This window comes from Lipotes vexillifer, unplaced genomic scaffold (genome assembly GCF_000442215.2).
Source record: "Lipotes vexillifer unplaced genomic scaffold, Lipotes_vexillifer_v1.1 scaffold29, whole genome shotgun sequence".
NCBI classification, from domain to species: Eukaryota; Metazoa; Chordata; class Mammalia; order Artiodactyla; family Lipotidae; genus Lipotes; species Lipotes vexillifer.
The window spans coordinates 578405-591386 of NW_006776904.1; the positions used below are offsets into that span (position 1 = coordinate 578405).

Below are 12982 nucleotides of genomic sequence, written 5' to 3' on the forward strand. Positions count from 1 at the left end.
CCTTTATGCCCTCTTTCCCAGTCATCAGAGCCCTTCAGCTTCCTTTCAACATGATATGATAGATTTGGGCTACCACCATCATAATCAGGCCGCCTCCATTTTAGGTAGACAAATGTCTTCCCTTTATCTGCAATATGAAGGTTTTCAGGCTCACCTGGTCTATCAATAGGGTTAATAGCCAGAATTGGAGTTTTTGTTTCAGTGGTTGGCCCAACACCTACTTTATTTTCTGCACAAACTCGGAAATAGTATTCATGGTTGGCTAAAAGGTTGGCCTTGATTAATCGCTTAGTGACATCTGAAGCAACAATTGACCAGCCTTTCTGGTTTGGTTTGCGATATTCCACTATGAAGTTTGTTATTTCTGAGCCACCGTTATCTAGAGGGTTTTCCCAAGAAATTGTACAGTTCTCTTTGGTTACGTTGCTGATCTTTAAATTCTGGCAAGGTCCAGGTCTGTCAAGGACATTAACGATAGCAGAACCTTGGGCATGTCCACTGCTGTTCTTAGCTGAGATGATATACTTGCCATGATCAGCCCTAACAGCTTCTTTAATTTGCAACTCAGCACGAGGTAGATCGTGAATTAGGTCAACCCGCTTTTCTCGGGCCAATACTTTGCCTTCCTTGGACCAAGTTATGTCTGGTTGAGGTCTGCCTTTGACCCGAGCAAGAATGCGGATAGTTTGGCCCACTCTAACGGTAATAACATCACGACAGGTAACATCAAGTTCTACTTCTGGAGGATGAAGGATGTCCTTTGCAGTCACAGATTCTGCTAGTTCTCTTGGCTCTCCCTCTCCCACAATATTAGCTGCCTTTATACGGAATCTGTACTCATTTCCTTCAATTAGTCCAGGTACCCTAAAGGCACATTGCCTAATGAGTTCATCTTTATTAATCCTGCTCCACTGTGTTGCTCCAGCTTTCTGACATTCCACTACATAGCCCAGAATGGGGCTCCCACCATCACTGAGAGGCTTTGTCCACACCAGGTCAGCTGTTTCTCTGGTCTTGTCTTTCAGCTTAGGATTAATAGGTGGTCCAGGTGGTTTGATGGGCCGGCAAGCTTTTATTGGATCAGAACTTGGGGACGGATTGCTTAGTCCTGCAAGATTCTCAGCAAAAGCTCTAAACTCATATGTATTTCCCTCATAGAGTCCAGTCACTCTAAACTTCATGTCCACTAGAGGTGTTTTGTTGACCCTCATCCATTTGCCTGTTACTTCTCGACGTTCCACATAGTAACCAGTTATTGGACTGCCACCATCAGATTTTGGCAGAGTCCAAGACACTGTTGCAGCATTTTCAGTAATGTCAGTAACTACTGGTTTACCAGGAGGAGATGGAGGACTAAACTTATGTTTAGCAACAGTAGGTATGGAGTCAAGGGGAGGGCCAACACCAATCTTATTCTCTGCTTTCACTCGGAAGACATATTCACAGCCCTTCTGCAGATGTGGGACTTTCAGCTTTGTCTTACTGCTTCCTGAAGAGACAACACCCCATGTGTCTTTCTTTGTGTCTTTTTTCTCAACAATATAATTTATCACAGGGCTTCCTCCATCATCCTTAGGTGGCTGCCATGAGATAGTCATATGTTCAGGGGTAACTTCCAGAATATTAATAGGGCCTGTTGGTGGACCAGGAACATCAAGAACAGTAAGATGTACCGCCACTGTTTTGGTGCCAGCTGCATTGGAAACTGTGATCTGATGTTCCCCAGTGTCTCTCCTTAAGCAGTTCTTAATGGTGAGTACTGATGAGAAGTTGTCAGTTTCAACTGTATAGTGTTCATCTGTTTTAATCTCATTCCCATCGGTTGTCCACTTTGCAGCAGGAACAGGTACACCTCTTATAATGGCAGGGAATCTGACTGTAGTTCCAGCTTTTACCACAAGGCCTTCAATTAATTTCACATCCAGCTCCACAGATGGAGGCACTGGAAAGGAAACATGAGGAAATTAGATTTTGATTTTCACAATATGAATAATTTTAAAAAGAAAGAAAATAATTCCAATCTAAAAATTACCTAGTTTTTCTTGACATTCTATTGGGATAGTTGTGTCAGGAAGGCCAAGACCCACAATGTTTTCAGCTTTTACACGGAATCTATAGGTCTTTCCTTGTTGTAGTCCGGTAACAACGCCCTCTAAGTTTGTCACAGTCTTGAACTTAATCCAGTCTTGGGTGCCCTCTTCTTGATATTCCACCAAATATCCAGTGATTGGAGAGCCACCATCACGATCTGGCTTATTCCAAACAAGGGAGACTTCAGTCTTGTCAACATCTACATGGTGTAGATTCTTGGGTGGCCCTGGAGGATCTTTTAAGAAGAAGAAGTTATGATGAATAAACAATATTCTCAAAACAGTAAAACAGTACTTTTGTATCCAAAGAGAGCAACTTACATAGGGGATCCAGAGCCTTGATGGGTTTAGATGTTTCTACAAAAGGACCACGTCCATACTGGTTCTCAGCAGCTACTCGGAAGAGATACTGATTGCCTTCAGTAAGATGTTTAGCAAAGTGGCTCTTTTTCTTTGATGTAGTCGAAAGAGGTGACCACTGGACACTGGCAACATCTCTCCTCTCAACCACATAATTTGTAATAACAGAACCACCATCATCCAGTGGTTCCTTCCAAGTAAGGTAACAAGAATCTTTCCTAACTTCACTGACTTCCAGATCTCTAGGTGGCCCAGGCTTATCTGAAAAGTGTTAAGTAATGCAGTTATATAAGTGATCTAATCCAGATAAGAACTCAAAATGTATTTAGAGTTACTTTTATATGCTATTGCATTAAGTACATCACAAGTACTAAAATTCTTACCTAATACAAGTACTTTTACTGAGACAGTTTTTGAACCAGCTAGATTCTCCACTGTTAAGGAATAAATTCCACCATCTTCGTGGGCAGCATTACAGATTTCAAGCTTGCTACCAACTGGAGTAACATCAATTCTTGCTTTAGTTGGAGCCTCTCTGTCTTCTTTTTTCCAAGTTACTTTTGGGAACGGCACTCCTTTGATGACGGCACTAAGTCTTAGAGTATCACCAACCCTTATGTGTTGTTCTCTTGCCATGTTGGCATCAAGAATCAACTCAGGGGGTTCTAGAATAAAGAAAACAGTACTTACAGATTTGTTTTGTTAATATATTTTACACTTAAGCATAGACAATGAAACCTGTCTTCCTTGCAAAGGCAGCTGAGAACATTATACTCACCGAGTCTGTCTTTTACTAGCACTGGCTCGGGAACATGAGCTGGATCTGATTCACTGGCTGCATTGACTGCTATTACTCTGAACTTATAGGATTGACCATCCCGAAGACCAGTGACTTTATAGTTAGTTTCAGGACATGACTCAGGAGTGTGATTGGCTCTTTTCCATTCTTCATCTCCAACTTTCTGGTATTCAACAATATAACCCAGAATCTTGCTCCCACCATCATGACGTGGTGGCTGCCAGGTTAGATCAACTGAATTATGTGTTGTGCCTATTGCTTCAGGATTGATAGGTGGACTTGGTTTCACTACATAATAAAAGAGAAAACCAAAAAGGAGTTAGAATATAGCTGAAAACAAAGTTGGATAAAATGAAAGCTGAAAGAATGCTTTAGTACTATACCAATTGGATCTTTAGCAAAGACTGGTTTGGATGGTGGGCTTGGGTCTCCAATACCAATTTGGTTTTCTGCAGAAACCCGGAATTCATACTGACACCCTTCTAGAAGATCAGGAACCGTAAACTTAGTGTATGGATGGATAGGCTCTTTGGTAACTCTAGCCCATCGTTTAGACATAGTTTCCCTCTTTTCCAGGATGTAGTTTGTGATGGGCTTTCCTCCATCATTTGGCTTGTTCCAGGTGACTAATGCAGAGTCTTTGGTAACTTCTGTAACAATTGGCTGTTCAGGTGCATCAGGAACCCCTATAACAAACATTAGCAAAATATGTTAGAAATTTAATTCTTCCCGTTAACAATATCAAACATTGAATCACTGAAAAGAAATATGATGCATACTGAAACGATCTTTGGTTTTCATTGAATCAGACACCAGAGGATCACTTATTCCATACAGATTTTCAGCATGTATCTGGAAAATATAATCTTTTCCTTCAAGCAGTTTAGAAACTTTGCATGTTGTTTTAGCACTTGCAGATGTCACAGGCATCCAAACGTCTTTGCCCACTTCCTTCTTCTCAATAATATAATTAGTAATTTCACTGCCTCCGTCATCTAAAGGTGGCTTCCAAGAGATAACCATGTAATCTTTGGTCACCTCATCAAAAACAACTGGTCCTACCGGTGGTCCAGGACGGTCTGAGGGAAAAAAAAAAAAAAAAATCACACCACAAAATGTTATTTCCAACTTCTGCTTTGGAAAGAACAGAATGTCTCTAATTCTTGCTAAATAATCCTTACCAACGACATTAACTTGACAGAAACCTTTCCTGGAGCCTGTACTGTTCTCCACAACCACACAGTATTTGCCAGAATCTGAACGCTTGGCCTTGAGCTTCTCTAGAGCAAGTGTTGTTGGCGAGGTCTTTATATGAGTGTGATCATCTTCTAGCACATCGACTTCATCTTTGAACCAAGTAACCTTAGGCTTTGGTTTGCCTGAGTAATGGCCAGTGAGGGCAAAAGCTTCACCAACTCGAATCGTGAGTTTATCTCTGAAGTCGAGGTCAAGCGTTGGAGGAGCTGAAATGTATAATTATAAAGAAAAGTCAGTTTGATGTCTTAAGGTAAACCTAAGTGTACACGTTTTCAAAGTGTAAGTTGCATTTGACACATACCTAGCTCATCCTTGCAAGTGATTGGCTTGGTGCAAAATGATGGTTTGCCTTGTCCGACAATATTGACGGCACTGACACGGTACTCATAGGTATCGCCTTCTTTTAAGCCTTTCACACTGTACTTCCTGCTAAGCAAGTTGTCAGTTGTAACTTTGTGGAACTTCTCAGTTCCAATGAGACGGCTTTCTAGGACATAGTTGATAATTTCGGATCCGCCATCATACTTAGGGGGATTCCAAGTCAGAGTAACAGAATCTTTAGTAACTTCTTTGACTTCTAGGTCTTCAGGACGCTCTGGTACAGCTGCAAGTGTGGAATGACAGTGAGACAAATGTCATGTTAAGAATGTAATAGAAAATGTAGTAAATAATGCTTTTTGAGGATTGCATTTAAACATTAAACTATTTGTTTTGATAAGTAACAAAAGAAATCTCAACATGAAATGAGTAGAGCTGAAAGGCACTTAATACAATCTAATTTCCAGATGAGGAAATAGAGGTTCATTGAGGCCAAATAATTCAGTAAAGTCCCCCAGAGTTGGTAGTTTTAATGTTTTTTAATTTATTTAAAAAAATGTTTTGGCCGCGCCACACAGCCTGTGGGATCTTAGTTCCCTGAGCAGGGATCGAACCCGCCCGCCACCCCACCACACTGGAAGCTCGGAGTCCTAACCACTGGACTGCCAGGGAAGTCCCCAGAGTTGGTAGTTTTAGAGTTAGGAAAATACTTCATGTTCACGCCATTAAGTTGGAAATTAAAAAAAGAATCCATGTAGTATTACCATGGGAGGATTTGAAGAATCATATATATTCCCACAATCTCTTTCACAGTCACGTTCAAATACTACCAACATCAGAGACTACGTATTTGCCTAATGAATGCTTGCCAAATGAATGAAATGTTTGGCATTTGTGTACCTACTTTGTCACTATAGTCTTTTATTAAATGAGTGAAAAAGTGATTAAAGATGAAATTGTTTTAAACTGTACTTACTTATTGGATCTCTTATGACAAGCGCATCTGTTGTCTCAACAAACGGGCCCATGCCAATACTATTTTCAGCTGCAATTCGGAAAAAGTAGGCTTTTCCTTGAGTGAGACCCTGGACAGTGGCATTTTGTCGGGTAACTGTGTATGTCACTGGGGTCCATGCTCTGCGGTCATCTTCCCGCTTTTCAATGACATAATTGGTGACTGGAGAGCCTCCATCATCTTCTGGAGAAAACCATGTCAGTTTGCAGGAGTCGTTGGTTAGGTTGTGAGACAGGAATGGTATTCCAACAGGACCTGGCACATCTGGAAATAAGAGGAAAAGGTTTTCAGTTGTTTGACATCAATGGACTACTGGGCTCAATATTTGTTACCCTCTGTTTTTAAAAGGGAGACCAAAATGTTGTTAGGAAAAGAGTGAGATTTTGTGTTTATTAATTGATTTTTTTTCTTTCCTTGTGTCTATATTCAACCATATTTTAAAATGAAGTAGGTTTGCAGTAGTTACTGGTTGCCCCTGCTTTAGTAGAAACTGAAGGAACAGTTTTATACACACACACACACACACACACACACACACACACACACACACATTTTTTTTTTAGTAATTTGTGAGTCAGATAAGAGGGCAATGTTGGGAGGAAAATGCACAGAGGGAGACAGGAGAGGGGTGAAGAGTGGCATGACTACTTTTTGTGTCCAGTTTACTCTCCAGAGGGGAAAGGGGGAGAGAATTTTTTTCTGGGTGACCAGTGAATCTGAGCAGCACAGGAGACCCCAAATCTCAGAATGACCTTTGAGAGGTTTGGAATTTAACCTGGAAGTACACAGGTTCTTAAAGTAATAGCCATTGGACAGAAGACTGTTTAGGAGTTTGAAACAACCTAGAAGCTTGAAGGAACATTGCTCAATGAGATCTTTCTCCACATGCCATTTTCACTAATGAAAGCAAAACATGTTTTCATAATATTATGTTCAATAGAGAACTGGTTATTTTCACATAAAAACTGTGTGTTTGGAGTATGGTTGTGCCTAGAGATGTGCTGAGAGAGAGATCTGAGTGGGAGGGCTTCACTTTCTGAGTAAATCACTGGAGTAGAGCAGCCAGTGAGAGGCATGAACAAGCCTCGTAGAGTTCAACTCGATATTCAGTGACAAGAAATGCAATATTGATAACCAAATACGATGCTTCTCTTCAGTTAGAATACTGACACCTTCAAAGGGACTTTTGTCTTACTATGATAACTGACAGGTCCTATGATGTGAAAATGGTCAACCTTAGCAAATTGTTAAACATTCATGGACATTTGCAGGAAAGCTGCTTTTATGAAAACTATATAATAACATAGTAAATGCTTATGGTGGCCATGTTATATAAAAAGGCAGCACATAAGACTTTATAGTAGGAGTACAGCCATATAAAATATGGATAGGATAAAAAGAGGAAATTTAAAAAAATGCTAATAGTGGTAAATGGGATTGTGGGTGATTTTTCTTATTTTCCAAAATATTTGTAACATAGTTTTTTAAAAAACTAATATAGCTTTATTGTAGATGACATAAAGTGTTATTTTTTAAAGACGCATGGATGAATCGAAAGTTGTTACCTAATACATCAACGATAATTGTCTTCTTTCTTTCCCCCCCTGCATTTTTGGCAAGAAGAGCGTAGACGCCTTGGTGGCTCCTCTGGCAATTCTTGATGACCATGGATGAGCTAATGGCTGTGGTCTCAATGGTGGCCTCTTGAGGTAAAGCTCTTTCATTCATACTCCAGGTAACGGTTGGAGGAGGCTTGCCAGATACATAGGCGATGATCCGAATCACCCCTCCAGCATGGACCACAATTCTGTCTCTGACGCTGGCATCTAACTGAAGGTCAGGTAATACTGGAAAACAATTGAAAATAACAAATGTGCTTTTCATTTCCAATCCAAAATGCAAATATTGATAAAATAATAGAAATATTAGTAAGTACCAATTCTGTCCTTCATTTCAATGGCATCTGTGACTTCTCCAGGTTCTCCGATGCCGGCAATGTTGACTGCTCTCACTCTAAATTTGTAGAATGCTCCTTCTTTTAATCCTGTCACAACAAGTTTTGTTCCTCTCACTTCTTTTTCTTTAGCCTAGGGAAAAATCACAAGCATTTTGTAATTAGAATACAGTAGTCCTTTCTTATCCGTGGTTTTTGTTTTCTGTGTTCATTTACTTGAAGTCAACGGAAACCTAAAAGTATTAAATGGAAAACAATTCCACAAATAAACAATTCATCAGTTTTAAATTGCGTTCCATTCTGAGTAACGTAATGAAATCTTGGGCCATCCTGCTCCATCCCTGCCCGGGAAGTGAACTATCCCTTTGTCCATCATATTCACACTGTATATGCTACCTGCCCATTAATAAAGAAAAAACTATATAGAGAGAGCTCGGTACTTTCCGTGGTTTCAGGCATCCACTGGGGTCTTGGAATATATCCCTTGGGAATCGGGGGGGGGGGGACTACTGTAGTTTTTTGTTTTAATAGCTTTCCAAAGCATAGCAACAGCATATTTACTCTCTTTGGGAAAATTGTTGCCAATTTAGGTTCTAGGGATCAGATATTACAGGTAAATACTGAATGGAAGGAATTATGTTTTAAAATATTGTCAAGTGATTGAAAAAAAACTGTACTGTTTACTTGTTCCATCCTTTTATATATATATATATATATATATATATATATGTATATTTTATTATATATAATTTGATAAAATAGGTTCTTTTTTTGAATTTTATTTTATTATACAGCAGGTTCTCATTAGTTACCTATCTTATACATGTTAGTGTATACATGTCAATCCCAATCTCCCAGTTCATCCCCCCACCCCCACCCCACCCCCAGCCACTTGCTTTCCTTCCTTGGTGTCCATTCGTTTGTTTTCTACGTCTGTGTCTCTATTTCTGCCTTGCAAACTGGTTCATCTGTACCATTTTTCTAGATTCCACATATATGCATCACTTATTCCATCTTTTCAGGCTTTATAGCCAAAAGATAAGTTAACAATAACATGACTTAACTTTTGATTAGGTTTTTTGACCTAAGAGATGTTTGGATTATCAGTTAAATTATATGTTATTTTTCTGATTTCCTAATAAAAAAATACAGATAGGAGTTAATGGGATTGAGAATAACTACTAAATGTTCAGTTTGTTCATAGTACATTTCCATAATGCCAAGTGTTAGCTACCTTTTCCCATTCTTCTTTTCCTTCTTCTTTATATTCAACGATGTATCCCGTTATTTTGGATCCACCATCTTTTAGTGGGGGAGACCACTCCAAATCCGCAGATGATTTAGTCCAGTCTGTGACTTTGGGAAATGGAGGTCCAGGAGGGGCTGGAAAGAACCAGTATGCGTTAGTATTCTTGACTTTTCCATGGCACTTTTGGCGGGGGGGTGGGGGGAAAGAATGGTTTTAAGGCTTACCAGTGGGATCTCTAGCAGTCACTGGGTCTGATGGCAGACTTGCTGGCCCCACACCAGCAGCATTGATTGCGTATACCCGGAATTGATAATCAGAACCTTCAATAAGACCAGTCACTTTATAAGAAACACCCAAAGTCATGGCTTTGATAGGATCTCGGTTAACTCTCTTCCACCTCTTTGAAGTGGTGTCTTTCATTTCTAGCCAGTATCCTGTAACAGGAGAGCCTCCATCGTATTCTGGCTCTTCCCAGTTGACAGTCATGTAGTTTCGAGTCACACTGCTAACTGTTGGTTTATCTGGTGCTCCAGGGACAGCTGTGACAAAAATCACAGTGATTTATAAGAAATTTTGAAAAACACAAATAAGAATGACTTTGAATGTGAAACATGTCCTACTTACAGAAGAGGTTTCTTGCTGTTTCTGGTTCACTGTCAAGAGGTTCCCCAATGCCATATTTATTCTGGGCCATGATTCGGAATACATATTCATGGTCTTCTAGCAACTTTGGAATTGTGTATGTGCACTCTTTAGGTTCGCTGGAGACACGCACCCACGTCTTCCTGTTAGCTTCTCTTTTCTCAATTACGTAGTTTGTAATCTTAGACCCACCATCATCTTTAGGTGGAAGCCAAGATAGTGTCATTTGATCTGCTGAAATAGATTCGAACTTTATTGGTCCCACTGGAGGGCCAGGGCGACCTAAAATGGTTTAAAAAAAGAAAAATTTATTAGGAGAGTGATCTTAAAGACAGATATTACGTTTGTGGACAGAAAATCATGTAGTTTTAATAAAACCATGTAATCTTTACCAAGGACATTCAGCCTCATTTCCTTTGATGCTGTTCCCAGATTATTCACAGCTGTGATGGTATATAAGCCAGTGTCACTCCTGCGAGACTGTGGAATAACTAGAGTGCAGGTATCATCCACCACCAGTTTGTTGACATGGGTGTCGTAGACAACAGGTTCTTTGTTATCAGGCTTCCTTGGAGGAGCTTTAAACCAGATTAGTGTCGGGAATGGCACACCTTTAATTTTGGCCACGATGCTAACATCAGTTCCTTCTTCAACCTCCATGAATTCTTTTAGCTCAATTGAAGGTGGGCCTAGATTATTTAAAAAAAAAAAACAACGCTGTCATTAGGAACATAAAACAAACACTAAAGGATCGAAAGTAGAATTCACAGTGATGATAAAGTTATTCGATCTACTATAAGCAGGCTTTATAGCCCTACCTGACATAAAGAACAGATCTGTCTTCAGCTAATTTACACCAGTTTAGGGAACAGGCATAGGTGGTCATCATCCTTTATTGATCTACATGTGGCTATGTATCAGCTACTGTCTCTCTCTTACCTGGCATCATTATGATTGTAGATATTGAAAAAGGGCAGAGAGAAGTGAAACTATAGTATCTTAGACTTGGGAGTTCTTTCATGATATTCCCTAATATTTATGCAGAGTTAATGAGGGGACCTACTTTGTTCTGAGATGAATTCCCCTTTTAAGAAATATAACTAACTGCTAATAGAGGCAAAGCAGTTTTCCATTTTTCATGAATTTAGTATAAGAATATGCACAGGGAGTAGTGACTACAGCTTTCCTATATTTAGAAGAGAGAACTAACAAATACACAGCAGTAATGATGGTAACAATAATGAGAGGAAGAATTACTACCATATTTGTGTGGATATTTTATCTCTTAAAGTAGATATATCTTTTTCTCAAATAGAGAAAATCATGTAGTTTTAATAAAACCACGTAATCTTTACCAAGGACATTCAGTCTCATTTCCTTTGATGCTGTTCCCAGATTATTCGTGGCTGTGATGGTATATAAGTTTCTACTTAAGAAAAAGAAACTCAATTGTGAAGATAAATGGGTCTCAGCAGTTGCTAAGCAAATAATTGGTTACTTTCTGCCCTTTTTGAGGAGCATGCCAAGGAACTGTTTTAACTTCTGGTAAGTAAAACAGCCTGCCATGGAGAAAAATTAGAGTAAGGAAATTCCAAACAGTATCTCCTTTCAGTAAGGGGAAGGTAATATGTATGGAAATATGATAATTCTGCGCAAGTTGAGGGCATGAGTGATTGGGTAATGGGCCCACGTCCAGACTGAACCCATGGTAGCTTCTGACGTACAGAGACATCTCTTTTTATTTTGGACTGTTCTTGAGTATCTAGGAAGGCATTCACGAAGAGGACATTCTCTGATAGATAACGCATTGGTACTTACATGTCTGGTCTTTGACGGTCGCGGGGCCAACCGTGGCTGAAGGTTTGCTGACTCCTGCGGCATTGACAGCTTTGACTCTGAATTCATATTCCCCACCCTCTGCCAGGTCTTCCACCGTAAACTCCAGTTCTTCCACATCGCGCTTATTGCACTGTTTCCATGCTTCTTTCTTTGTCCCAGTAGGATCCCACGCAAGGCACTCAACAATATAGTGGGTGACTGGGGAGCCCCCATCATTCTTTGGGGGTTTCCACGACAGGTGTACTGTGTTTTTTGTTATGAGGCCAATCTTGAGTTTAATAGGGGGATCAGGAGGATCTTTAAAAATAGTTAAAGAAAGTATTAATCATTATTTATAACAATATATTTCAAGTTTAGGAAGCTACTTTAATCTTAGACTTAAAAACTTACATATTGGGTCTCTGGCAGTGGTCCTCTGAATGGTTTCCACGGGAGCACCAATACCAAAACGGTTTTGTGCCCGCACGCGGAAGAAGTATTCCTGTTCAGAGATGAGGTCAGGAACTACAAATGAAGTGCTTCCACAGTTTGGATTGACTTTAGTCCAAGCTTTTCCATCAATAGTCCTCTTCTCGATAACATAGCCTTTGATCCTGTCTCCTCCATCATCATCCGGCATCTTCCATGTAAGCCTGCAACTACCCCTTGTGATGTCACTGACTTTCAGATCTTTGGGTGGCCCTGGTACATCTGTTGGATGCAAATCACAAAATAAACAGTGGTGCCTTGTTTAAAATAATTTGTTCTTATTCCATAATAACTTTTTTTTTTTTTTTTTTTTTTTTTTTTTTGCGGTACGCGGGCCTCTCACTGTTGTGGCCTCTCCCGTTGCAGAGCACAGGCTCCAGACGCGCAGGCTCAGCGGCCATGGCTCACAGGCTCAGCGGCCATGGCTCACGGGCCCAGCCGCTCCGCGGCATGTGGGATCCTCCCGGAACGGGGCACGAACCCGTGTCCCCTGCATCGGCAGGCAGACTCTCAACCACTGTGCCACTGGGGAAACCCCCATAATAACTTTTAAAGTCTTTCTTACCCATGACTTTAACTCTGCAATTTGCAGTCTTTTGTCCTGCTTTGTTCTTGGCTGTGATGCTGTATTTGCCTGAATGAGATCGTTTACATTCCGGAATAATAATTACGGATGAGTTTTCAGCAGTCTCCAGCTGTACAAAGAAAATAGCAGTCATACACTGAATGAAATAATAGTAGTATTCAGGTCAATCCGATTCTGAATCATTTCAGTTTTTTGTTTTTTTTTTTTACCTGTGCATCTTCAGGTATGTCATGAACCCCATCCTATTAGAAAAGAAGATAGTCAGTTATAGTGTAAATATTCCTTAGAGTGAGTCAATGGGAGATGCAGAGAATTATAATTTTCTTACTTTCATTGCCTTCTTTGCCTTTCCATCAAATTCCCAAGATGATTTTGGTGTTGGGCGTCCCTTGATGACAGCAGGAA

At 40.1% G+C, this 12982-nt stretch overlaps 1 protein-coding gene across 1 annotated transcript in view; it reads right to left on the reverse strand.

The window, feature by feature from the left end:
• The window catches only part of TTN (titin), a 284036-nt gene that overhangs the window by 62911 nt on the left and 208143 nt on the right, over positions 1-12982 (reverse strand). Inside the window, exons 266-286 of the mRNA XM_007450732.1 lie at positions 12906-12982; positions 12787-12819; positions 12557-12686; positions 11914-12213; positions 11503-11820; positions 10077-10373; positions 9667-9966; positions 9267-9581; positions 9028-9176; positions 7776-7926; positions 7405-7686; positions 5801-6103; positions 4808-5110; positions 4431-4712; positions 4029-4328; positions 3633-3935; positions 3229-3537; positions 2834-3115; positions 2412-2711; positions 2033-2326; positions 10-1942 (exon numbers count right to left, since the gene is read on the reverse strand). The exon at positions 12906-12982 is cut by the window's right edge and continues 66 nt beyond it. Coding sequence (XP_007450794.1) covers positions 10-1942; positions 2033-2326; positions 2412-2711; positions 2834-3115; positions 3229-3537; positions 3633-3935; positions 4029-4328; positions 4431-4712; positions 4808-5110; positions 5801-6103; positions 7405-7686; positions 7776-7926; positions 9028-9176; positions 9267-9581; positions 9667-9966; positions 10077-10373; positions 11503-11820; positions 11914-12213; positions 12557-12686; positions 12787-12819; positions 12906-12982 — 6961 coding nt within the window. The remainder of the gene's footprint in view (positions 1-9; positions 1943-2032; positions 2327-2411; positions 2712-2833; positions 3116-3228; positions 3538-3632; positions 3936-4028; positions 4329-4430; positions 4713-4807; positions 5111-5800; positions 6104-7404; positions 7687-7775; positions 7927-9027; positions 9177-9266; positions 9582-9666; positions 9967-10076; positions 10374-11502; positions 11821-11913; positions 12214-12556; positions 12687-12786; positions 12820-12905) is intronic.